Source organism: Microcaecilia unicolor, unplaced genomic scaffold (genome assembly GCF_901765095.1).
Source record: "Microcaecilia unicolor unplaced genomic scaffold, aMicUni1.1, whole genome shotgun sequence".
In the NCBI taxonomy this organism is placed as follows: domain Eukaryota; kingdom Metazoa; phylum Chordata; class Amphibia; order Gymnophiona; family Siphonopidae; genus Microcaecilia; species Microcaecilia unicolor.
The window spans coordinates 32,330-59,280 of NW_021963182.1; the positions used below are offsets into that span (position 1 = coordinate 32,330).

At 46.0% G+C, this 26,951-nt stretch overlaps 1 protein-coding gene across 1 annotated transcript in view; it reads left to right on the forward strand.

The window, feature by feature from the left end:
• Positions 1-26,455, forward strand: part of LOC115459051 (dual specificity protein phosphatase 7-like) — a 52,169-nt gene extending 25,714 nt beyond the window's left edge. Inside the window, exon 3 of the mRNA XM_030188916.1 lies at positions 25,734-26,455. Within this exon, the coding sequence (XP_030044776.1) occupies positions 25,734-26,041 (308 nt within the window). The 3' untranslated portion in view covers positions 26,042-26,455. The remainder of the gene's footprint in view (positions 1-25,733) is intronic.
• The last annotated feature ends 496 nt before the right edge of the window (positions 26,456-26,951 follow it).

Sequence of the window (26,951 nt, forward strand, 5' to 3'; positions counted from 1 at the left end):
CTTTACTCTGGGGAAAAATACTTGATTACAATCCTCAGTTTATCCATTTTTGGAGTTCTGTAGAGCTTTTGCTTACTGCTCCACAGAGGAGGTTCAACTATGGTAGTCAAGGCCAATCATGGGAAGGTTGTGCCCCCCCACCCCACCCCCATACATACACTATGGAATCTGGCTACACTAGTCAATGACAGGGGCACTGCCTAGTGCCCATCCAGGCTAATCTCTGGCATCACCAAAAAAATCAGTATGGGTTAAGTTAGATGCCTCATAAAATGGAGATATGTATTGCGCTTTATAAACCCTCTGGTCTATATTCAAAACAATTTAACCAGCCAGAAACAGCTCTGACTGGTTAAATTGGTTGTCTGAGGCTATTGGCTAATTTTCAGTGACACTTAAGCAGTTATTTCTGCTGAAAATTTGTGGTTGGCACCCAAGCGATAGCTGGCTATTTTGGGGGCATTCCGGGGGCAGAGTCAGCACTTGGCTGGTTAAGTTTGGATATTCAGCATTTAACCAGTCAGGGTAACTGCAGTGAGATCGCATAAAATGTTCTAATTTTTAGGTGGCAAGTCTGAATGTTGACTTAAGTGGCCATGTGGTAGCTGGTGCCACAAACTGGATATTTAGTACTGAAGCCCAGACGTGTCACAGGCATTGAATAGTCGGAAATAATGCCAGCGGCAGTTGACAAAGCATGTGCTGGCTGAATACTTCCCCCCCCCTCGTGTTTAAATTAAATTAAGATCGTTTACAAAGGGGTCCTCTTACTAAGGTGCGCTGAAAAATGGCCTGCGCTGGTGTAGGCGCGTGTTTTGGATGCGCACAGATCCATTTTTCAGCGCACCTGTATAAAAAATGGCTTGTAAAAAATTTTGGCTGAAAACGGACGTATGGCATAATGAAAATTGACATGCGTCCATTTTAGGTCTGAGACCTTACCGGCACCCATTGACTTAATGGTAAGGTCTCATGCGTTAACCATGCGGAAATGGTCTACGCGCGTAGAATGCCTTTTACCACCCACTTAGCGGAAAATATGATTTTCTGGCGTGTGTAGTGGATGTGCGTAAAAAATGAAATTACTGCCCAGGCCACACGGTAGCCGTTTGGTAATTCCCAATTGACGTGCATTGGGTGAGCGTAGGTGCCTACGTGGCGTAGTAAAAGGGCCCCAAAGAAACACAGCAAACACTGGAAGGGGAACATTTACAAAGTAAAGTTGCAAAAAAAGTAACTGATGCTGTGATTTCCATATTTTGATTTTTGTATTTAGACATCTTGTCTTTTTATCTTTAAAACAACTGAGGGCAGCTGTAGAATGAGAGAGAGGAAGAGATTTAGAAAGGAGCTCCAGAAGCAACTGGAAGTGATAACACATGAGACACCAGTGAAAGAGATGGGTGTAACAGGAGGGAGAGAGTTATGTAAGACTGGCCACCAATCACAGAGGAAATGCACAGTGACTAGGAGATGGAGGAACTGGTGATCAAGCTCCTTGCCTAGCAGTGCAGAAGAGGGAAAGAATACTTTAATTGAACTTGAGAGCTATGGCAACAAGCAAACTATGACTAATAAGGTCTTAACTTGTATAAAAGGACCATTTATTGATAACATTGTAATTGGATACAGTGTTGGGCAGCAAGAACCATTGCTGAGAGTATTACTAACAGGGACAAAAGGCTAAAAGAAAGGGAGAGAACAACCCTCATTGAAGTAAATAAAATCACTTCATGTGGAGGTACCACTAATGTCGGTGGACTGAGGCTACCAAAATTGAGAGATCAAAGCCTCAAGCTGAAGTATGCTGTGCTAACAAAAGATATTACTTTCAATTTGTTGGAGGATATGAATCAGCAGCAGAAGCACTGCATTCTTAGAGATATAAAGAAAATAGAAAGGAAAGATGCCAACATTTTTTTAGATAAATCCTAAAGCAGTTCTGAAGGACTTGGGGAAGAATATTACTGCAATTAAATCTCCACCAGTCTAAGCTGAAGCAGAACATTCTAGGGAAGCTTATGTGAAGATCCTGTACTGTTGAACAGAGAAGCAGAATGGCTGCCTAACATAGAGCACGTCACAAAAAGGCAAATAAGAACTATGGAACAGCCTGAAGTAAGAACTAAAGAATTGGAAACTGGGATTAAGAGGAGGCATAAATTGGTGGGACCCTGAGCCTGATGGCGTGAACATTCAACATCCCTTCAGCAGTCTTTGACCAACTACAAAAATCAGTTGTTCAATTAACCCACTGTGGTATTAACTAGGCTAACGGGAACTAAACTTCTCCTTCTACAGGGAAACCCAATGACCATCCACCAAAGCTACTGTCCAATAATAGATTTATAATTTAGAAGCTCACTGCAATAGGTGCAGAAAAAATGTGATCACTAGGATTATGGTAGTCGAAAAGAGGGTCAATGAAAGATCATATGGAAGTAAGACCAAGTGATGCCAAATGGAGCCATTATGACCAGCTGTAAGCAAGCAAAATAGAAATCTTAGTATAGCAGTAAATGACGTACATAATATGCTTTTAATATCAAACCATACTCTTGAATAACAACAGATTGCCTTGAAAGGTACCGAGTGAATCATGGATTGAGTACATGGAGTTCACAATGCAAATATGGCAATCCACATGCCATCTGAATTATGAAGGAAATTTGTCATCCTAGACAGTTAAAAGCAAGAAATATTTTGGGGCAGTTCACTGTCGTTTGCTCTTTTTCTGTTTTGGCACTAAAGCCACATATTGTATATTGCAATTCCTGTATCCATATTTAATTTATTCTTTTTATCCATGTGCTTTGACTTCATGGGGTTGGTTTAGCCACATTGAGCCTGCAAATAGGTGGGAAAATGTGGGATACAAATGTAATAAATAAATATTATTCTTAACTCATTAGACCATTGATTTTCATTTTAATCCCAGAGGCACTAATGAATCCCAGATAACATCACACAAACAGCATTGATGATTTGAAGCTTACATCTCCTGGATCATTATTTGATGGAACAACTGCACCAGAGGTTTTCAATCCAGTACTTGTGAACCACACAGCCAACCAAGCTGGTTTTCAGGATATTTATGACAATTTGCATGCACTGCCTCCATTGTATGATCATTTTAATTTATCACATTCATTGTGGGTACCATGAAAAACCTGACTGGCTGGTGTGGTCCAAAGCCTGAATTGAGAAACTTTTCTGGAGAAATGTTCAAAGGCATCCTGGTCTTTGGGGAATATTTTATATTTTGACTGGCATATGGGATTCTGCTTTGACTTGATTTGCATTTTACTTATTTATTTTTTTACTGTATGCTATTGTATCACACTGTATTTTGATTTGTACCTTATGATAAGGCAGAATCTAAAATTTTGAAATCTCTACCATGGCCCCCAGGTAACCTATATAACCAGTGTGTGCCACTGAAGGTGGTATGGGTTTTATAGAAAGATTACACACAACCATCATCGTTTTTAAGGCATAGGTATAAGCATCAGTAGCCCCAAATACCCCTGAAGCCTACTTTTGTATAGGACATCTAGGCCACAAAAGGGATGTGCAAAGTTGGAACATTCAAAATTTCCCATGTATTGTACAGAAGGTTTGCTGAATGTGGAGTCTTTGTAAATGACATATATGGAAATTCAGAAGTACACATGTATTTGTCATCATGTATGGTGGGAGCAACCATTTTAGCAACAACAAAAAACTGCAAAAAAGGTGTAACATCTTGTCATGTTACTCATGTAAGCAGTAAGTGTAAATTGCTGGTGTTGTAAAACTTCATGTATAGGAGGAACTAAGTAAGGGTTCAGTTCTGAAACTCAAATTCTTTGATATATATATATATATATATATATATATTTATTTATTTATTTTTAGGTGTGTTTTAAGGCCAGAAATATAAGGTGGCCAAAAAAAGTAAACAGGATGCTAGGAATTATTAGGAAAGGGATAGAAAATAAGACAGGTTGTTTTAATGCTTCTGTTCATGGTGTGACTTCACCTTGAATATTACGTGCAATTCTGGTCACTGTATCGCAAAGATATTGTAGAATTGGAACAAGTTCAAAGAAGTGTGACCAAAATGATAAAGGGCAAGGAACACTTTTCATATGAGGAAAGGCTAAAGAGGTTAGGGCTCTTCAGCTTGGAAAAGAAATGGATGAGAAGGGGATATGATAGAGCTCTACAAAATCCTGAGTAGTGTAGAATGGGTAAAAGTGAATTAATTAATATTTATTTATTTATTTATTTACTTTTTCAAAAAGTACAGAGAAAGACACTCAGTGAAGTTACATGGAATACTTCTAAAATAGGAGAAAATATTTTTTTTATTCATTAAATAGTTAAGCTCTGGAACTCATTGTCAGAGGATGTGGTTACAGCGGTTAGCATATGTGGGTTTAAAAAAAGGTTTGGACAATTTCCTGGAGGAATGGTCCATAGTCTGCTATTGAAATAGTGTTGACCGCTGTCCTCAGGCTTTGCTCCTCCAGCCAGAAGTTGGTCTATGATCCGCTGGAGTCATCCAGCAAAAAATTAGTTCATGAGCCTCTGTATGAGTTAGTCTCCAGCTCTTTAGTGTCAACAGCTGTAGTGTCTTTATTTGGGTCTCCCTTTACAGTTAGGGTGAGGCCGTAACCACCAGCAATTAAGCACCTTTTAGTCCATTCAGTCCTGGGGTGAACAGATATTCCCCCCCCCCCTGCCCCTTTTTGGGGCCTAATCGGGCTCTTTTCCTCCCTTCCCAGGTCTTATTAGCAAGCAGTGTCCACTGTTCACCTGCTTATACTAATGTATCTCCTAGTTCAGTTGCTGGGTATTCTTGTCGCTCCCAGCACTTGGGAAATTGTATGAATAGAATCTTGAAGGGTTAGTCTCTCCCCCCCCCCCCCCCCCCCCCCACCTCCCATATAGCCTTCCCTGACAAGGTACAACCTCCCATGCAGGGTCCCAATGTCTTTGCCCTAATTGTATGAAGTGGGCCGTGGGACAAACCTTAATCCAAGTTGTCATGGTGTATCTCGTTGGCTGGGGTCCTCCCCTTCCTGTGATGGGATATATATACTCTGTCACAGATGGGCATGAGGGGATTGGTAGCATGGAATCTCCAGTTAGAAGCGGAATACTGGGCTAGAAGAATCATCAGTTTGACCTAGTATGGCTGTTCTATGTTCTTTAACACTTGCCCTCTCACTCACTTGAAACCCCTACCTTCAAAGGTCTCTTAGCTCAAACTTAATGCATCATTTGATAGAGGTGTCATTACCAAAGGGGAGCTTTTTTGAACTATATATGTATTGGCCTTGAAAAATGAGAAGTACAAGTGTATTTTAAGTCTGCACACGACTCCCTGAAATCTTTGCATCCTGCAGTCGTGTGTATAAGTAATGTCTTTTCTAAAACAAGCACTTAGTGTATGCCCACTACCTAGCCTTCCAAAATTTCAAAGTGCAGAAGTACAAAGGCAAATGGCAAGAGGTCCTTCACATTGAACAAATGTTCTGACAAACAGGAGCAATGAGGGTGAATCCATGCCAAATGATGGAGAGAGAAGCAACAATTTAAGTAAAAAAAAAAAACTGTTTAAAGAATTAGGGGTCCTTTTACTAAGATGCGCTGAAAATGGCCTGCGGTAGTGTGGATGTGTGTTTTGGGTGCGCACAGAATCATTTTGCAACGCGCCTGTAAAAAAAGGCCTTTTTAAAAGTTTTGATGACAATTGCCGCGTGTCCATTTTGGGTCAGAGTGCTTACCGCCAGCGATTGACCTAGTGATAAAGACTCACATGGTAATGACCTATGTGCACCGAATACGCGCGTCAGAAAATAAAAAAAATTATCGGACTCGCGCCAAAAATGAAATTACCACACGAGCCACGCGGTAGTCAGGCGGTAACTCCATTTTGGCACATGGGTGCACGTAGACGCTTCCACAGCTTAGTAAAAGGCCCCTTAGCAAGGAAAACCTGGCTAAAAGTACAAATATGGGATTTGATTAGGAAAGCCATGCATTAGTGCTCCACTAAAACTCTGTTCCAATTTTCCTAATGTATTATGTAAAAGAGAAAAAATTGCTCCCTGATGCAATAAGCAAAAAAAAATGCAAATGATCTGTGTGCAAAAAAAAGTGCTTTAATTTAATTGCACATTGGAAGCGTGTGTGTGGGAGCAACAGCTATGTTTTTGATTTGTTCAAGAATTTTATATCTGCATTGCAGTTGTATGCCCCTACATCTCTGCATGTGCCGGAGTCCCATTCTGTGCAGAATAGCGTTGAAAAATTGTATGCACAGAACAGCATTCCAGGCAGACGTGCACTTGTGTGTGTGTGTGTGCAAGTTGAAGTGCTACTGTGTAAAAAATACCAATTTTTTTCAAAAATCACAACATTTAGGGAGGAATTCATCAAAACATTAGCGTGTATTAACTGTTAAGATGCCCATTTAATAGCCATACTGGGTCAGACCAGTCCAGTATCTTGCTTCTAACAGAGGTCAATCCAGATCACAAATAACTGGCAGAAACCCAAATAGGAGCAACATTTCCATGCTACCAATCCCAGGGCAAGCAGTAGCTTCCCCCGCGTCCATTTCAATAACAGAGGAACTTGTCCAAACTTTTTTTTTTTTTTAACCCAGATATGCTAACCGGTGTTACCATGTCCTCTGGCAGTGAGTTCCAGAGCTCAACTATTCTTTGAGTGAAAAAAATATTTCCTCCTATTTGTTTTAAAATTATTTCCATGCAGTTTCATTGAGTGGCCCCTGCATTCATAGGAGCCGACTCTGTGGGTGCTTGAGCACCCCCAATATTGAGAAAATTCCATATATGTGTCTAGGGAGGGGTTATTTCCAATGGGCTTTGCACCCCCAATAATTTTGAAAACTTGGCTCCTATGCCTGCATTAGTGCATGCTAAAACTTTGAATTCTTCCCTAAGTGCACAAGAAAATTGTATTGATGCCTGGAGTGCTGGAATGCGATGCTGTGCATACATTCAGTTCCAGATGCCAATATATAACAGTCCAACATTTTTTCTTTTTTCAATCGCACCTCCCCACCCCTTAGCTCCTTCCCTAAAAGGAAGCTCAAAAGAGTTGTGGGTTCTGTACACTCACTGATGAAGATATAGGCAAAAAATCCTAACTAGTGTTGACCTCAGAAGAACAAGCTAACCCAGGGGTAGGCAACTCTGGTCCTCGAGAGCTGCAGGCAGGTCAGGTTTTCAGGATATCCACAATGAATATGCATGAACTTGATTTGCATACACCGCCTCCATGGTATGCAAATCTATCTAATGCATATTCATTGTGGATATCCTGAAAACCTGACCTGCCTGTGGCTCTCGAGGACTGGAGTTGCCTTCCCCTGAGCTAACCCTTTACTCCTCAGGGCTTATGTTAGACTATGGCATGAGAGAATCCTGTGCTCAGCCTCCAGGTCTTCTGCATATTTCTTTGCATTTGGGTGAAATGGCTATTACCATGTGATTATACTATGTAGAATGCATTACCATACTACTATAATAAGCAGAATGCTGTTATTTGTGCAGACACTTGTACGCAGATTATGTTTACTTTAAACCTCATTGTGGTCCACAATTGCACAGAATTTTAAGTGTAGATGTCACACTATCTTTTTCACTTACACATTTTACCGCAGAGGCCACAGTGGACATATTTACTTTAGAAACCACAAGTAGATCAAGACATGACAAACGTCAACCTAAAATGAAGAAGTGCAGCACAGGATAGTGGCCAATGGACAAGATGGTTCACAGCCAAAGGTGGATGTGTTCTGAGGAGGGTTTTATCATGAAGGATGAATGTAGGGCTTATAATGCTTTAAAGCTTGTATTTCACCTATTCGTCTTACTGATGTAATTGTTACCAAGAACAAAGTCTTCCATGTAAGACGTTGAGTTCTGATGATGCCATGGGTTCGAATGGATACTTGGTTAAGGATTCCAAAACCAAATTTAAATCCAAAGTTGATATAGGATGTTGTACCAGTGTGCATAAGTTAAGTACACCTTTAGGAAACGTTTAACCACTGGATGCCTTTTCGATGGGAAGTCATGCACTGGATCATGGTATATTGACCATGCTGCCAGGTGTGTCTTGACTGAGTTATAAGTAAGTCCAGAGTTTGAAAGATGGAGCAGATAGTCTAGGAATTTGGTGAGTGGACATGCAATTGGATCTAAATTTCGTGTCACACACCATGCTTGGAAACACCACCACTTCAAAGTATATGATCTAATAGTTGAATCCTTACTGGAGGACATTAATACACGCAGACCTGCCTCTGAAAAGGAATCTTTTTGGTAGCCCTGGTCAAGTAAGGAGTCACCCAAAGACTCTTGTGGTGATTAAACAAAACCTCATGTAGAGGGAGTGCTATGCTCTTCTTAGGTGCATCTAAGTAGTGTAGAATGCTTAAATAATTTGCTCTGGGGTTTGGCTTTGATGCAGATGGTCCAGGAACAACCATCTTGAGTAAGAATTTGGGATATTTTGTGTCCTCTGGTTGAGACATTCAGATTGGCTCTGTAGGTGAGGGGTTCGATGGGATACCTGGAGCATCTCTACTCGATAATGGGCTAGACTCTGGTGATTGAGAGCGAGACTGACTTCCAGGATCTTCTGAAAGAGTTTGAGTCTCAGTGCCTCCAGCTCTATAGATTTGGAGGTGGATATGGACTAGGATCGTTTACATGAAGGTGGTGACAGTCATGGCAAGGTATCTATCAAAGGAAAAGACCTCTTAAGGGGTGAATCTGGTTCCCCACTAAGGCTATTGTGACATTTACAGTGCTGTTGTTGAGGCTGCTGCTGGCATTGTTGCTGCTGCTGCTGCAGTGTGGGAGGTGACAAAGTAGGAGCAGAGTGGATGCTGGAAGCCCTGGAAGACCCCGATGTTACAGGGGAAGCCTGGGACTGATTGTGTGAGCGCGATCCACTATGATCTTCTCTTTGAGTCCTGCATGGTTTGCTTGTGGACTTGGTTCTTCATCATGGACAAAGTCTCCCTCAGGGTCAAGGAATACTTGGAGTGCTCCGATTGGGTATGCTTTGAAGGAGGCGGAGTTTGCCTTGAAACATGGTGTTAGATGCTCTTTGGTTTCGGGAGATCGCCTGCTGCATTCGGCTCCACTGCACAGGAAGGGGGAGGAGCCTTGTCACAGATTGGAGACGAGAAAAGTAGAGCTGCCCTTTGGAGAAGCAGTGTTTGCTGTGGAATAGCTGCCCTGAGCTCCTTGCTGTTTCATGGAGGAATATAATGAGGGCTTATCTATTCCATTCCTAGCAGTACTTTAGTGAGGTATGTTTAAGTCTTCGCCTTTGATTTAGTGGGTTGAGACTGGTGTGGAGGAGACTTTCGATTGTAAATAGTCTCGCAATTTCAATTCACTTATCTTTTAATGCCTTTGCCAACATGCTGGTGCAATCCAGGCAATGTCAGACATTATGATTTGACCCAAGGCATCTCATGCTTTCTGAATGCGTGTCCATTTGTGACATTTTATAAGAACAACTCTGACGGCGTTTAAATCCTGGCTTCTTTTCAGCCATGGTAAATTTCAAGGCAGCTAAATTAAACTCCTTATGTTTGTGATTTTGTGAAGTATGAGAAGAGGTACAGGTGCACAGGTCCTTCTGCTACCGCTTGAAAAATAAAACTATAGTTTACGCTAGTTACATTAGATACAGTAAGGTGGGAATGTCTGCAGATGCAGAAAGTTCTTCTAGAGTTTTCAGTGCTAGATACTGGCCGGGTGAACTCCATCACCGTGACGTCACTTCACTTGTGTGGCTGTAAGATGCCGTCTGTTTATGGAGAACATTTCTTGTGTGTGTGTGTTTAGACTCCTTTGCCAGACCACGATGCTCCACTGCAATATGCTTAAGTATTCCTGACCCTTCTGGGTTGTTTATTTTTGGGTTTTTTTTCCTATTCTTTGGACTTGAACTCTTTGCTATTAATTATCCTGTCCTCTGAGCCCTATTTCTCTGATATGCTTTGTCAATCACTTCCAGGCTTTGGAGTGGTCCTTATGGTTAATGTCTTCTGCTTAATCTGCTGCTCTTGTATTCTTGTCTGTTTTTGCTGTTTCCGGTACTATACGTCTGCACTGACCCTGTACTTTCAGGACCTGATGGCTGCCAGCACCTGAGGACTCAACTCACATGCTAAAGTCTATATCCTCCTTGTTCTGGGGCTGGGGTTGTCTAGGGTTTCTATTATCTCATCCTTGGGACTTTGGCCAGAACATCATATTGATGAGAAGAGACCTACTGTGCAAATTGTTGGTGAAACTGCAGCTGGAATATTGTCTAGATCTGAAGGCAGCTGTTTAAAATAATATAAGCAGAACAAATAGCCAGAAGAAGGGCCACAACTCGTGCAGATTCTGTACAATAAGCCTTTTTGAAATTTGTATTTGTGAACTGAAATATGTATACTCTAGAGAAGAGGAGAATTGAGGAGGATATTCATAGACCTTAGAGATATGAGTAGTGTAGAAGAGGCAAGCATTTTTCAGTGAAAGGGAAGTTCTGTAAGGTCTGCAAACTGATGTTGTTTCCAAGGTTGTCGCTGTGAAATGTTTATCAGCTATTATTTTTATTCATAGGGTGCAAGAACAGTATTGTTGCCCTGAAAACCCATGTTCTAACCCAAAATGACATTATATGGGGCTCAAAAGGAAAAGACTGAGAAGAAAGGTGAAGAAAGTTTTTATCCTGATAGGGTAGTGGATGCATGTAGTAGTCTTCCAAGGATGTGGTTATAGAGGAGGCAAAAGCAGTAGCAGAATTCAAGAAAGTATAGGCTTAGCATGGAAGATAAAGCCTTAGATCAAGGGGAATTTTCTACTTGATCCCTCTGCTCGGGGCATATTCTGGCAGTGAATGTGTCCTCAGGACACCAATTCCCAATAACCCACAAGCATAAATTAAATGATTGAAAGTGAAACTCCTCCCTCACAAAATAACATACAGCAATGACATAAATCAACTGACAGGCCAATGAGATCTTTTGTGGCATGCTGCACTAAAGTGGATAACAAGGAAATCACATTTTGTAGGGAATGACAGTTGCTGATTATTGGTGGTGGTGGTGGTGGTGGTGGTGGTGGGGGGGTTATATTTGTGAATGCACATTCGATTTGTTTGGGCTCCTAAAGGTATGTGTATACCTAGTGCAGTGCTGTGCATCACATGAAGCAACTCTGAATTCCACCATGTAAAGATGGTGGGGATAAAAAGACACTTTAGCCTGGTCAAGTTTAACTGTCCAGTTGTTGCATCACCTCCTACAAAGCTGCATGTGAATTAACAAACAATTGAGGGGGGAGCTGCAGCAGTTATCTAAGGCAATGGTTCTTAATCTTGTCCTTGGGGGGCCTAAGCCAGTCAGCTTTTCTGGATATTCACATTGAGTATGCATGAGAGAAATTTTGCATGCAGTGGGAGCCCAGTGCTGCAGCTACTAGGCTACTCCTATTCTGTTTTTGCTTTGAGGTGTATTGTAGAGCTTGCTGTTTGCACTGTTGTGTTGCTGATGAGGCGCAACCCAGTCCTTGAGACACACCCAGCCAGTCAGGTTTTCAGGATATCTACAATGAATATGCATAAGACAGATTTGCATAAAATGGAGGCAGTGCACGCAAATTTCCAGAGATCGGTTTGTTACTTTTTAAAAGTACTTAAGTAAAAAGTAAAAGTAGTGGCTTCACAAGTAGTGAAGTAAAAGTAGAAAGCCTTATCCAAAAAACTCAAGTAAAAGCAATGAAGTATTGCTGTGAAAACTACTTTTGTACTACAAAGGAAAAGGAAAAACTATTCTTAACAAATTGGACCATAGAATCTAGTATGTTTTTACAAGCTTCGGGGGGGGGGGGGGGGGGGGGGGTCACAGAAGGTCCTTCCTAGAACACTGCAGTGGGCAGAAGAACATTACAAAACCTATTGGAATGTGCTTGCAACCTAATTGGCTAACAAACCCTTTTAGTGAGCAATAATTGGCTGCTAACAACAAATTGACATTAATTGGTACAATTAGGATTTGCACACGCATCTGACTGTGCACTATTCTATAACACAAGGTGCCCAAATCCCATCACATGCAACTTAAAAGGGGGTTTGGTCATAGGAAGGATATGGATGTATCGGGGGCGTTCTGAAAACTTGCACGCATTGGGCACCAGCATTTACACCAGGTTTCAGCAGCTGTTAAGTCTGGTGCCCAAAGTTAGGGTGGGGGTATTGGTGCTAAGCGTGATTCTGTAAAGAGTATGCACCCTTTATAGAATCGTGCTTAGCGCCAGTCTTTACAGCAGTCATTTGAGCACTGTTTATAGAATCCAGTCCTGTGGGGGGGGGGGGGGGGGGGGGGGGGGGGATATGGGCCCTGAATTCAGCCACTTGGTGTCACCCATAATCAATGTCCATGATGCCCACCCTTCCCCCCCCTCTCTCAGCAGCACCCCCACTCCTCACCCCTGGACAATCCAAGGACTCTGAATCAGCCACGTTTCACATGGTATAATACTACATGTGCCGGCTGAGCCACTGAACAGCCCACAAACTGGTTAATTTTCCAAGTATTCACTTAAAGTAGCTGATAGAAAACCTGAGCAAAGACTAGAAACTAATTTAAAAAATGTAAATAAAATTCAGGAAAGAAAATGGAGACTTAGCAACCTCTGGCATCTTCTGAATTTCAACTGTGTACAGGTGTTGAAAATTGACAGTTAAATTGATGATGGCAAAATGGGTGACTGGGTATGAAAGAATATATAGGTCCCTGCATATATGTAAGGGAAAGAAGTAAAGCAGCTCCGCCAACACCATTGTCTTCTAATTAAAGCCTTCATTGCAGCCTGCCTTTCTGTGAACTTTCTCCCCCACCTTCCTCTGTCTGCCTCAGGCTGCCCACCTCCAAACCAACCTTAAGGTGCCCTTATGGTCTAGTGCCCTCTTTGAGGCCAGAAAGAACCTCACTCTTTCCTGCCTGCTACCATTGCAACTGCTTCTACAAAATGGCTGCTGAGACTTCAAGTGGCGGTTTCGTGAAAAGGCCACTAGACCACCAGGGCACCTTAAGGTAGGGGGGGGGGGGGTACAGCCCAACCTGCACAGTAGCCAGCCAGCCAAGGGAAGTAGGGAGGGAAGGGTTGGTTTATTTACTTAACACATTTATATCCCACATTTTCCCACTTAGTTGCAGGCTCAGTGTGGCTTACACAATACCGGAGAGGCAGGCTCCGGTTCGATAAAATACAAATACACAATATAGTAATCAACATGGAAGAAACATAAGCATAGAGCAACAAAGAAATAAAGAGGGGGTGGTGATAGAAGTCCAATACGGTCCATAGTTTTTCTGTGTCGCAGGAAGTTGAAAGTTAATATGGATCAGGGGGATAGGCCTTCTTAAACAAGTTGGCTTTTAGTAATTTCCTGAAGTTGAGATGGTTATGAATAGATCTCAAGGTTTTGGGCAGAGTGTTCCACAGTTGTGTACTTTTGTAAGAAAAGCTGGATGCATAAGTTGATTTGTATCTAAGACCATTGCAGTCTGGATAATGCAAATTTAAGTAAGTCCGGGATAGGCTGGTACTGTTTCTGGGTGGTAGATTTATGAGGTTTAACATATGTCCAGAATGGTGTGGACCAGAGAGCAAACCTTGAAGGCAATACGTTCCTTGGTGAGAAGCCAGTGCAGTTTTTCACGAAGGGGTTTGGCACTTTCAGATTCTAAAGTGATGTCAGATGTTGGCTTATAGCTGATTAAGGTCCTCACTTCAGGTGCAGCTCATCTGTTTTTGGGGCCGGAGGTTCAATGGAAAATACTTTCAAAAATATTTTCTTAACTTGTACTTCATTACTAAGTACAAAAGTACAGCTTATCTGCAATGAGTTGCATTTTTTCCAGTACATTTTACTTGTAACTCATTATAAGTAAAAGTACTGTCAATTGTACTTAACTACTATAACAAAGTACAATGCATGACCTAACAAACTTCCGAAAATCATTAAAAACCACCCTGTTCAAAAAGGCATACCATAATGATCCAACCTAAACACCTGAATCCTGCTACACAACAAAACTTAACTCTTTCTGCTTGACTACTTAATTTACTCTGTCACTTATGAACCTTAACGCAAAATCACTCGGTATTTCTCATACTGGAATTGGCGATTGCCATCACGGTAATATGTAAGCCACATTGAGCCTGCAAATAGGTGGGAAAATGTGGGATACAAATGCAACAAATAAATTAGTTACCCGTCTGTGTAAATTTCTCATGCATATTCATTATGGATATCCTGAAAACCTGGCTGGCTGGGTGTGTTCTGAGAACCCCTGATATAGAAGATGAATAGAACAGGGGAAAGGGGGACTCTGTTACATGATGCTCCCAAAACTTACCTCCTGTTTACAAAGTTGCGCGGCATTGCTGACACAGCCCATTCAGTATGGCACCACCAGCCACTAGCGCAGCTTTGTAAACGGGGGCCTAAATGTTTTGACACACTCCATTGATCCCTGTATGCATATCGGGATCTTATAAACAGGAAAATTAATAAATTCCATTAATATGTAGTCTGGAGAGTGATAGGATGCAGATCAAAAGCTCTGGAAAAAGATTTCCTTGATGGCTTTTGCGTTTGCATGGGTTAAGTAATCGCATGCTGTCTTGATGTGTGGTACAGATTATTTTCCCTGCCCCCCCCCCCACCCCACCCCATTTATATCTTTACCACATGCACAGTTTAAAAAAAAGTGAAAATTGTTTCTTTTACAGATTGTAAAATTACTTTTATGTAAATAGCAGTTTCTAATCAAAGCTGAACCACTGGCTTAAATGTGTGTGTTTTGGCTTTAACAAAACACAATGTGGGATTGCTTTAAAGGATAATTATAAAACCTACTAATAGTTCCACCAGTCATAATTAATGCAGACAGCAAGGCTTCTATAATGTCTGAAATAGAATCTTAATGTCATCTGATGAAATCGTAAGTAAATTAAATCGTGCTTCAAAAAGCCTGTACTATATACATAAATATGTACATTGAACAATGGTACATCAGGCTGCCGTGTCCTTTTTAAAGGGCAGATATTAGTGAGCAGGCAGATGTAACATAGTAAATGACGGCAGATAAAAACCAGTATGGTCCATCCAGTCTGCCCAACAAGATATACTCATTTTACATGGTATGTGATACTTTATATGTATACCCAAGTTTGATTTTTCCTTGCCTTTCTCAGGGCACAGACCATAGAAGTCTGCCCAGTACTGTTCTTGTACTAAGTTCTGAAGCTAACATCGAAGCCCATTAAATTTACACTCCAGCCCATCCCTTATCTATTCAGTCACGATCAGGGCGTAGACCGTAGAAGTCTGGCCTTCTCCCGTTTTGTTTCCAATTACCGGCGTCGCCACCTAATCTCCGCTAAAATTCCACGGAACCATTCCTTCTAAACAGGATTCCTTTGTGTTTATCCCACTCATGTTTGAATTCCATTACCGTTTTCATCTCCACCTCCCGCGGGAGGGCATTCCACATATCCATCACCCTCTCCATGAAAAAGTAGAGTCTGCCCCCCTTCAACCTCAGTTCATGTCCTGTACTTCTACCGCCTTCCCGTCTCTGGAAAAGGTTCGTTTGCGGATTAATACCTTTCAAATATTTGAACGTCTGTATCATATCACCCCTGTTTCTCCTTTCCTCCAAGGTATACATGTTCAGGTCAGCAAGTCTCTCGTACGGTTTGCAACGCAAATCCCATACCATTTTCGTAGCTTTTCTTTGCACCGCTTCTAGTCTTTTTACATCTTTAGCAAGATACGGCCTCCAAAACTGAACACAATACTCCAAGTGGGGCCTCACCAACGACTTGTAGAGGGGCATCAACACCTCCTTCTGGTTATTCCCCTCTCTACGCAGCCTAGCATCCTTCTGGCCACGGCCGTCGTCTTGTCGCATTGATTCTTCACCTTCAGATCCTCCGACACCAACACCCCAAGGTCTCTCTCCGGAGTCGAGCTTACTAATCTCTCCCCTCCTATCTAGTATCTCTCTTTTGGGTTTCCGCTCCCCAAGTGCATCACTGTACACTTTTTGGCATTAAATTTTAACTTTAATAGCAAACAGTATTCCTGTTCCATATAAATTACAAAATCTTTATTAGTGAAATAAATCAGTGCATTAAACTACAAAATAATATCCCTGCAACTCACTCACATAGCCATCCACACCACACTTATACCCTGATCACAAATGCAAATCCCACAGAGCTGTAGGATTTGTATTTGTGATCAGGGTAAAAGTGTGGTGTGGATGGCTATGCGAGTGAGTTGCAGGGATATTATTTAGTAGTTTTTTAATGCACTGATTTTTTCACTAATAAAGATTTTGTAATTTATATGGAACAGGAGTACTGTTTGCTATTAATGTTTTAGGTACTTCCTATTGTATTATTATTATTATTACTACTACATTTGTACCCCGCGCTTTCCCACACAATGCAGGCTCAATGCGGCTTACATAGTAATTTGAAATACAAAGTTAATAGAATTTTAATAAAACATATCCCCTATTAGGACTGAGATTAAATTTTAACTGACAGACCCTCGACCATTCTTCTAACGTTCGGAGATCCCTTCTCATCATTTCTACTCCCTCCAGGGTATCCACGCTATTGGCTATTTTCGTGTCATCTGCAAAAAGGCACACCTTTCCTTCCAACCCTTCAGCAATATCTCCCACAAATATATTAAACAGAATAGGCCCCAGCACCGACCCCTGAGGAACTCCACTGCTCACCTTCCTTTCCTCTGAGCAGTTTCCATTTACCACCACCCTCTTCCACCTGTCGGTCAACCAGTTTCTTATCCAGTTCAACCCTTTCAGCTTATTCACGAGTCTTCTGTGGGGGACCGTATCAAAGGTTTTGCTGAAGTCCAAGTAGATTACATCTAGCGCACATCCCTCATCCAGTTCTTTGGTCACCCAGTCAAAAAAGTCAATAAGATTTGTTTGGCAGGATTTTTCTTTGGTAAAGCCATGTTGCCTCGGGTCCTGTAACCCGTCTGTTTCTAGAAAGTTAACTCCTTTCTTTCAGCAGCGACTCCATTATTTTTCCTACCACCGACATGAGACTTACCGGTCTGTAGTTTCCCAGGGGGACCACATCCGCTCGTCTCCAATCTCACGGAACCTCTCCCATCTCTAAAGATGCTGATATTTCTTCTGATGCCGATAGGACAACGTCCTCTCAAAATGGGAAAATGAAGTTGAGGTGGTCAGAAATAAATTCAGCTTACATAACGCCACATTTCCTCTCTGTTACTCATTGGTAACTATTGAGATGAGCTATTTCAACATAATTTGTTTTTTGTGTAGAAAGGTTTCTGTGTGGAATTTATAACACTATTGGTTGTCTTAAAGGTCTATATACATAGCTATGTTTTAAGCAGCTAGCATGGGCTTTACTATGCAGATCTGCACTAATGGCTACTGTGCGTTAAACTAGCCAGTGTGGTAAATATCCCATACTTGCTGATTAACATAGGTAAGGATGGGTCATGGGCATGACGGGTGGAGGGGAGTGTGGTAGGCTGACAAGTAGCATGCAAGTTGCTGTGCCACTTCCCAAATTGAGAACAGTGAAGCTGTGGTGGTGCATTTCTCCAACCAGATGCCCCCACCCTTCAGACTTCGATATACCAATCAACCCCATTCCTATTGGGATCTACCCAGGGGTCTCCGATAGTTTAATGGTTCAAGGTGGGAGCAGTTCCTCTCTACTCTCCCAGCACTGTTCTGGGTTCAAAGTGGCACAAGTGGTATCTAGCAATAGTCTTGGACCAATAGGTTACCAGAGAGGAACCCCAGTTAAGTTTGGGGGTGGGGTTGGAGCACTGGAAGGGCTTTCTTTTGGGGGAAGGGATGTTTTTGCTCAGGGTGGCCTTTGGGAGGGAATCAGAATGGGGGTCTGCTCTGTCAGGGGAGGGGTGTTTGTTCTGAGGGTGGCCTTTGGGAAAGAATCAGAATGAGGGTCTGCTTTTTCAGGGTTGGCTTTGAGGAGGATTGGAATGAGGGGGTTGTGCTGGGGGTAAGTAGATTGGGGACCATTAATTGTTGTGGGGGGTGGGGAGATGCTGTTTGGGGTGGAAAGTTTGGGTTGCACCACCATGGTGGTACTTAACATTATTATTATTTATTTAAGTTTTGGCAGTGCCTGGTGTTCCTGTGCTATCTGTCAACGTATGTAGCATAGATTCTCCGAGGACAAGCAGGCTGCTTGTTCTCACTGATGGGTGACGTCCACGGCAGCCCCTCCAATCGGAAACTTCACTAGCAAAGTCCTTTGCTAGCCCTCGCGCGCCCGCGCGCACCGCGCATGCGCGGCCGTCTTCCCGCCCGAAACCGGCTCGAGCCGGCCAGTCTTCTTTTGTCCGCACTCGGTACGGTCGTGTTTTCGCCGTGTCGAGCCCCGGAAAGTCGACCTCGCGCGTCCAATTTGTTTGAACGTGTTTTTTTCCTTCGGGAAAGCTTTGTCCTAGTCGGGAAGTGCTCCGGAAACCCCCCGCCGGGTTTCGTGTAAATCCTCCCCGTACTTCCAGCTTTTTTGCCCCGGTAAGTTTTCTTTCGTCGTCGGGGTAGGCCTTTTTTCGGCCTCGGTCGAGATTTTTCTCCCTCTAAATTTGGTGCTTCAAATTTCGCCATTTCGGCTTTTGATTTCGCCGGCGTGATTTTTCCGCCCATGACATCGAAGCCTTCCAGCGGCTTCAAGAAGTGCACCCAGTGCGCCCGGGTTATCTCGCTCACTGATCGACACTCGTCGTGTCTTCAGTGTCTGGGGGCCGAGCACCGCCCTCAGAACTGCAGTCTGTGTTCCCTGCTTCAAAGGCGGACTCAGGTAGCGAGACTAGCCCAGTGGAACGTGTTGTTCTCGGGCTCTTCGTCGGCATCGGCACCGGGATCTTCGAGTGCATCGACGTCGTCAGCGTCCAGACCATCTTCCTCGGCCGCCCCTGCATCGAGTGCATCGAGGCATCGGGCCTCTGCATCGGCGCCGAGACATCGGATAGCTGCATCGACGTCGGTGGTACCAGGACCTCGTCTGCTGATGTCGTCGGACGGTGGTGCATCGGGTGGAGTGCAGGTGAGGGCTGTCCATTCCCCTGCTGGTGGCGGTGAGCCCTCGGGTGGGTCTCCGCCTACCCTGAGGGCTCCTGCGGTACAGCCCCCCCGAGATCGACCTTCTTCAGTCTCGGCCCCGAGGAAGCGACGGGTGGATTCGACGTCCTCCTCGTCGGTGCCGGGGAGCTCCGGTGACATGCTTCGGAAGAAATCGAAGAAGCATCGACACCGGTCTCCTCCCCGTGTCGGCACCGAGAGCTCTGGGTCGCCGAGGGATTCGGCACCCAGCAGGCATCGGCACCGAGAGGACCGCTCACCCTCTGTTCAGGAGGTGTCGATGCGCTCCGCTCTGGACAGCCCGGAACAGCCTCCACGCCCGGAACAGGTACTGACGTCGACGCCTGCATCGACCTCTCAGCCTTTCTCTGCAGCCGCTCTAAACGAGAGCCTCCGGGCCGTTCTCCCAGAGATTCTGGGAGAGCTGTTGCGCCCTACCCCTCCGGTACCGGCGGTGCTTGCGCCACCGGTACCGTCGAGCGTGGCGCCGGCTGGCCCATCGCCCAGGTTGAGGTCCCCGACGTCGGTACCGCGTGCGGTACCGACCGCGGCCACCTCCCAGGAAGGCTCCCCGACTACGTCGGCGGAGGGAGCTTCGCCGACGCGGGCGAGGGAGTCTACCTCTCGACGCCCCCATCGTGGACGGGGTTCCACGGAGTCGAGCAGGGCGAGGTTGCAGACACAGGTCCGTGAACTTGTGTCTGACACCGAGGGTGAGGCCTCGTGGGAGGAAGAGGAAGATCCCAGATATTTCTCTGACGAGGAGTCTGGGGGTCTTCCGTCTGATCCCACTCCCTCTCCTGAGAGACAGCTTTCTCCTCCCGAGAGTCTGTCTTTTGCCTCCTTTGTCCGGGAGATGTCTACGGCCATCCCCTTCCCGGTGGTTGTGGAGGACGAGCCCAGGGCTGAAATGTTTGAGCTCCTGGACTATCCTTCTCCACCTAAGGAAGCGTCCACTGTTCCCTTGCACCATGTCCTGAAGAAGACATTGCTTGCGAACTGGACCAAACCATTAACTAACCCCCACATTCCCAAGAAGATCGAGTCCCAGTACCGGATCCATGGGGACCCAGAGCTGATGCGCACTCAGTTGCCTCATGACTCTGGAGTTGTGGATTTGGCCCTAAAGAAGGCTAAGAGTTCTAGGGAACATGCTTCGGCGCCCCCGGGCAAGGACGCTAGAACCTTAGACTCCTTTGGGAGGAAGGCCTACCATTCCTCTATGCTCGTGTCCAAGATCCAGTCTTACCAGCTCTACACGAGCATACACATGCGGAATAATGTGCGGCAGTTGGCGGGCTTGGTTGATGCTCTTCCCCCTGAGCAAGCCAAGCCTTTTCAGGAGGTGGTCAGGCAGCTGAAGGCGTGCAGAAAATTCCTGGCCAGAGGAGTTTATGACACTTTTGATGTTGCGTCCAGGGCCGCTGCTCAAGGTGTGGTGATGCGCAGGCTCTCATGGCTGCGTGCCGCCGACCTGGAGAATAGAGTCCAGCAGCGGATTACGGACTTGCCTTGCCGTGCGGATAACATTTTTGGCGAAAAAGTCGAGCAGGTGGTAGAGTCTCTCCACCAGCGGGACACCGCATTCGACAAGTTCGCCCGCCGGCAGCCTTCAGCTTCTACCTCTACAGGTAGACGATTTTTCGGGGGAAGGAAGACTGTTCCCTATACTTCTGGCAAGCGTAGGTACAATCCTCCTTCCCGACAGCCTGCGGCCCAGGCTAAGCCCCAGCGCGCTCGCTCTCGTCAGCAGCGTGCGAATCAGCAAGGCCCCGCGGCTCCCCAGCAAAAGCAAGGGGCGAGCTTTTGACTGGCTCCAGCAGAGCATAGCCGACATCCAAGTGTCAGTGCCGGGCGACCTGCCTGTCGGAGGGAGGTTGAAAGCTTTTCACCAAAGGTGGCCTCTTATAACCTCCGATCAGTGGGTTCTCCAAATAGTCCGGCAAGGATACACCCTCAATTTGGCCTCTCAACCTCCAAATTGTCCACCGGGAGCTCAGTCCTACAGCTTCCAGCACAAGCAGGTACTTGCAGAGGAACTCTCCGCCCTTCTCAGCGCCAATGCGGTCGAGCCCGTGCCATCCGGGCAAGAAGGGCTGGGGTTCTATTCCAGGTACTTCCTTGTGGAAAAGAAAACAGGGGGGATGCGTCCCATCCTAGACCTAAGGGCCCTGAACAAATATCTCGTAAAAGAAAAGTTCAGGATGCTTTCCCTGGGCACCCTTCTCCCCATGATTCAGCAAAACGATTGGCTATGCTCTCTGGACTTGAAGGATGCCTACACACACATCCCGATACTGCCAGCTCACAGACAGTATCTGCGATTTCAGCTGGGCGCACGCCACTTCCAGTACTGTGTGCTACCCTTTGGGCTCGCCTCTGCGCCCAGGGTGTTCACAAAGTGCCTAGCTGTGGTAGCAGCGGCGCTTCGCAGGCTGGGGGTGCACGTGTTCCCATATCTCGACGATTGGCTGGTGAAGAACACATCCGAGGCAGGAGCCCTGCAGTCCATGCAGATGACTATTCGCCTCCTGGAGCTACTGGGGTTTGTGATAAATTACCCAAAGTCCCATCTTCTCCCAGTGCAGAAACTCGAATTCATCGGAGCCCTGCTGGATTCTCGGACGGCTCGCGCCTATCTCCCAGAGGCGAGGGCCAACAACTTGTTGTCCCTCGTCTCGCGGGTGCGAGTGTCCCAGCAGATCACAGCTCGGCAGATGTTGAGATTGCTGGGCCACATGGCTTCCACAGTTCATGTGACTCCCATGGCCCGCCTTCACATGAGATCTGCTCAATGGACCCTAGCCTCCCAGTGGTATCAGGCCGCCGGGGGTCTAGAGGACGTGATCCACCTGTCCACGAGTTTTCTCGAATCCCTGTATTGGTGGACGATTTGCTCCAATTTGACTCTGGGACGTCCCTTCCAAATTCCTCAGCCTCAAAAAGTGCTGACCACGGATGCGTCTCTCCTGGGATGGGGAGCTCATGTCGATGGGCTTCACACCCAAGGAAGGTGGTCCCTCCAAGAAAGCGATCTACAGATCAATCTTCTGGAGTTGCGAGCGATCTGGAACGCTCTGAAGGCTTTCAGAGATCGGCTGTCCCACCAAATTATCCAAATTCAGACAGACAATCAGGTTGCCATGTACTATGTCAACAAGCAGGGGGGCACCGGATCTCGCCCCCTGTGTCAGGAAGCCGTCAGCATGTGGCTCTGGGCTCGCCGTCAAGGCATGGTGCTCCAAGCCACATATCTGGCAGGCGTAAACAACAGTCTGGCCGACAGGTTGAGCAGGATTATGCAACCTCACGAGTGGTCGCTCAATTCCCGTGTGGTGCGACAGATCTTCCAGGCGTGGGGCACCCCCCTGGTGGATCTCTTCGCATCTCAAGTGAACCACAAGGTCCCTCAGTTCTGTTCCAGGCTTCAGGCCCACGGCAGACTGGCGTCGGATGCCTTCCTCCTGGATTGGGGGGAAGGTCTGCTGTATGCTTATCCTCCCATTCCTCTGGTGGGGAAGACTTTGTTGAAACTCAAGCAAGACCGAGGCACCATGATTCTGATTGCTCCCTTTTGGCCGCGTCAGATCTGGTTCCCTCTTCTTCTGGAGTTATCCTCCGAAGAACCGTGGAGATTGGAGTGTTTTCCGACCCTCATCACGCAGGACGAAGGGGCTCTGCTGCATCCCAACCTCCAGTCCCTGGCTCTCACGGCCTGGATGTTGAGGGCGTAGACTTTGCCTCTTTGGGTCTGCCAGAGGGTGTCTCCCGCATCTTGCTTGCTTCCAGGAAAGACTCCACTAAGAGAAGTTACTTCTTTCATTGGAGGAGGTTTGCCGTCTGGTGTGACAGCAAGGCCCTAGATCCTCGCTCTTGTCCTACACAGACCCTGCTTGAATACCTTCTCCACTTGTCTGAGTCTGGTCTGAAGACCAACTCCGTAAGGGTTCACCTTAGTGCAATCAGTGCATACCATTACCAAGTGGAAGGTAAGCCGATCTCAGGACAGCCTTTAGTTGTTCGCTTCATGAGAGGTTTGCTTTTGTCAAAGCCCCCTGTCAAGCCTCCTACAGTGTCATGGGATCTCAATGTCGTTCTCACCCAGCTGATGAAACCTCCTTTCGAGCCACTGAATTCCTGCCATCCGAAGTACTTGACCTGGAAGGTCATTTTCTTGGTGGCAGTTACCTCGGCTCGTAGAGTCAGTGAGCTTCAGGCCCTGGTAGCCCAGGCCCCTTACACCAAATTTCATCACAACAGAGTAGTCCTCCGCACTCACCCTAAGTTCCTGCCAAAGGTTGTGTCGGAGTTCCATCTGAACCAGTCAATTGTCTTGCCAACATTCTTTCCCCGTCCTCATTCCTGCCCAGCTGAACGTCAGCTGCACACATTGGACTGCAAGAGAGCATTGGCCTTCTATCTGGAGCGGACACAGCCCCACAGACAGTCCGCCCAATTGTTTGTTTCTTTTGATCCCAACAAGAGGGGAGTGGCTGTAGGGAAACGCACCATATCCAATTGGCTAGCAGATTGCATTTCCTTCACTTACGCCCAGGCTGGGCTGGCTCTTGAGGGTCATGTCACGGCTCATAATGTTAGAGCCATGGCAGCGTCGGTAGCCCACTTGAAGTCAGCCACCATGGAGGAAATTTGCAAAGCTGCGACGTGGTCATCTGTCCACACATTCACATCTCATTACTGCCTGCAGCAGGATACCCGACGTGACAGTCGGTTCGGGCAGTCAGTTCTTCAGAACCTGTTTGGGCTTTAGGATCCAACTCCACCCCCCGAGGGCCCTGTTTGTTCTGTTCCAGGCTACACTCTCAGTTAGTTGGTAAATTTTTTAGGTCAATCTCAGTTATGTCCTCGCCGTTGCGAGGCCCAATTGACCAATGTTGTTGTTTTGAGTGAGCCTGGGGGCTAGGGATACCCCATCAGTGAGAACAAGCAGCCTGCTTGTCCTCGGAGAAAGCGAATGCTACATACCTGTAGAAGGTATTCTCCGAGGACAGCAGGCTGATTGTTCTCACAAACCCGCCCGCCTCCCCTTTGGAGTTGTGTCTTCCCTTGAAGTGTATTGTCTTGCTACATACTGGACTGGCCGGCTCGAGCCGGTTTCGGGCGGGAAGACGGCCGCGCATGCGCGGTGCGCGCGGGCGCGCGAGGGCTAGCAAAGGACTTTGCTAGTGAAGTTTCCGATTGGAGGGGCTGCCGTGGACGTCACCCATCAGTGAGAACAATCAGCCTGCTGTCCTCGGAGAATACCTTCTACAGGTATGTAGCATTCGCTGTTTGCGCTGTGCACTAAATACAGTGCATGCCTCCTGCATTTACCAAATGGGCTTTGCATTTACCAGTGCAGCAGTGGCGTAGCTACGTGGGCCCCCCCCCCCCCCCCGCCGCCGTCGCCTACCTTTGCTGGCGGGGGACCCTAAGCCCCGCCAGCCAAGGTCCTCTTCATCCGGCGCAAGGCTTTGCTCTGTTTCTGTGAGTCTGACGTACTGCGGGGGGGGGGGGGGGGGGGGTCGAGAGGGTCATCGGCGGGTAGGGGGGGGTCAAAGTTGGTGGCGGCAGCAGCGGGGGGGGGGGGGGGCTAAAATGTGCCCCCTCACCTCGGGCTCTGGACCCCCCTCCCGCTGAAGTCTGGCTACACCCCTGCAGTGCAGGAGTGGTAAGTGCAAAAATAGCCACACTTGTTTAAACATGCCCTTTTAATCTATATATATAAAACTCACCCTCAACATTCTGAAGACAGTGACGTCAGTGAAGCCAAGCCCTGACTTCCTTCAAAAAGGTTCGAAGGTTCGTGGTGGTGAAGCCACCAAAATCGCTCCGGGCCCCGCCCTCGAGGGCGGAGCTATGGCAGAACAACGAAGGGGTTGGCAGGGAGGGAGGCAGGGAGGCAGGGGAGGGGGTGGGAAATCGCTACGGGCCTCGCCCTCGAGGGCGGAGCAATGGCAGTACAACCAAGGGGTTGGCAGGGAGGGAGGTGGGGGGGTGGGAAATCGCTACGGGCCCCGCCCTCGCGTCAAACGTCATGACGTTGAGGGTGGAGCAATGCCACAACAACGAAGGGGTTGGCGGGGGGGGGGGGGGGGGGTGTTGCCGACGAAAACCTTGCTAGCGCCCGTTTCATTTGCTCAGAAACGGGCCTCTTTTACTAGTGGTCTATAATATGAGGAAGGTGTATAATGCCTGTCATCCTGGACCCAAACAGGTCCCTTCAGAAAAATACTGGTTATCCTGATTTTTTTTTTTTTGACCTATGCTAGACAAATCACTCTTGCTGTTGTCTTGAAAAACAGACTTGTTTGGGGCAGGTGGAAACAGGTATTGAGAGACACTGCATTATATTGAGAATGTGGTAAGAGTCTGCTACGAGTATAAATGCTACAGAGTCTTACTATACTTTTTACTTAGAGCATTATCAAGATGAGGGTATAAAATGCATCATTCTTTTACTTCTCTATATCAATTTGTTTTCCTGTTCTTGCAGATGAGGCTCGTTCCAAGAAATGTGGCATCCTTGTTCACTGCTTGGCTGGGATCAGCAGGTCTGTGACGGTCACGGTTGCCTACCTGATGCAGAAACTGAACTTGTCTCTGAATGATGCGTATGACTTTGTGAAGAGAAAAAAGTCGAATATTTCTCCAAACTTTAACTTCATGGGCCAGCTGCTAGACTTTGAGAGGACTCTAGGACTCAATAGCCCTTGTGATAACCGGTCACCAGCTGAGCAATTGTACTTCACCACACCCACTAACCATCACTTATTCCAGCTTGATACTTTGGAGTCCACATGAATATAAATTCATGACTGGTTTCCCTCGAGTATTTCAAAAGAAAACAATCTTGCCAGGCAGCCTTGAAAGAACTGGTTTCTCCAAGTAGAGGTGTCTGATTTGCTGCTTTAATGGCTAGTGCCATGGGCTAGCGTATTGATGCTAGTTAATATGGATCAAAGAAAACAAGGGTTATTTAATGTGGGTTTGTGAGGGTGTGCTGAACACAGTTGTAAATGGCAATAAATGCTTTCCTGTGTAGAGATGGTAAACATATATGTGCATGCAAGCACATATACCACCCCACCACCACCACACATGGTATCAGTCAGTTAGTTTGTGGTGGAAAAGAGACTTGTGCACCCTGGCAACCTTGAATAAGGTCATGGCCTAAGACTGTTTAAAACTAAGTTTACTCTTGACATTTTTAAAACATTGCAGACTGTTTGTACAGACAAAAAGGTTGGAAAACCAATATCTGTAAGCAAATGTCTATATTGACCAAATGCATTTTGCACACTTATGAAGCCTTGACGAGTCCAGGCATAACCTTGGTACTCAAGAGACCAGGAGAAAGGCGCTGCTGTTATTGCTCGCATCCAGTAGAAGTTTTGTTTTTGCTCCTCCTCCTCACCAAAGCCTATTATCCTCTTTCTTCCCCACACTGCTCCTCCACCCTTAATCATCTGAAAGTCCTTTTGGGTACATGTTCTTAGCCTTTCTGAATTGCTCCCTGTTGCCAAATTCGAGTCATCGCCTGCTGTTGCCAGCAGGGTTCCTTAATGCTTGGCTTTAGTGCTTGCTGATTTTCAACAGCCAGCTAAGCTGAAATAGGCCCAGCCTCTGAAATGAGGAAAAATAATTGCCATGCTGGCGTTTTATGTCTTTACACTTAATTTTTTTTAAACTTTTACACTTAAGGACTCTAGCG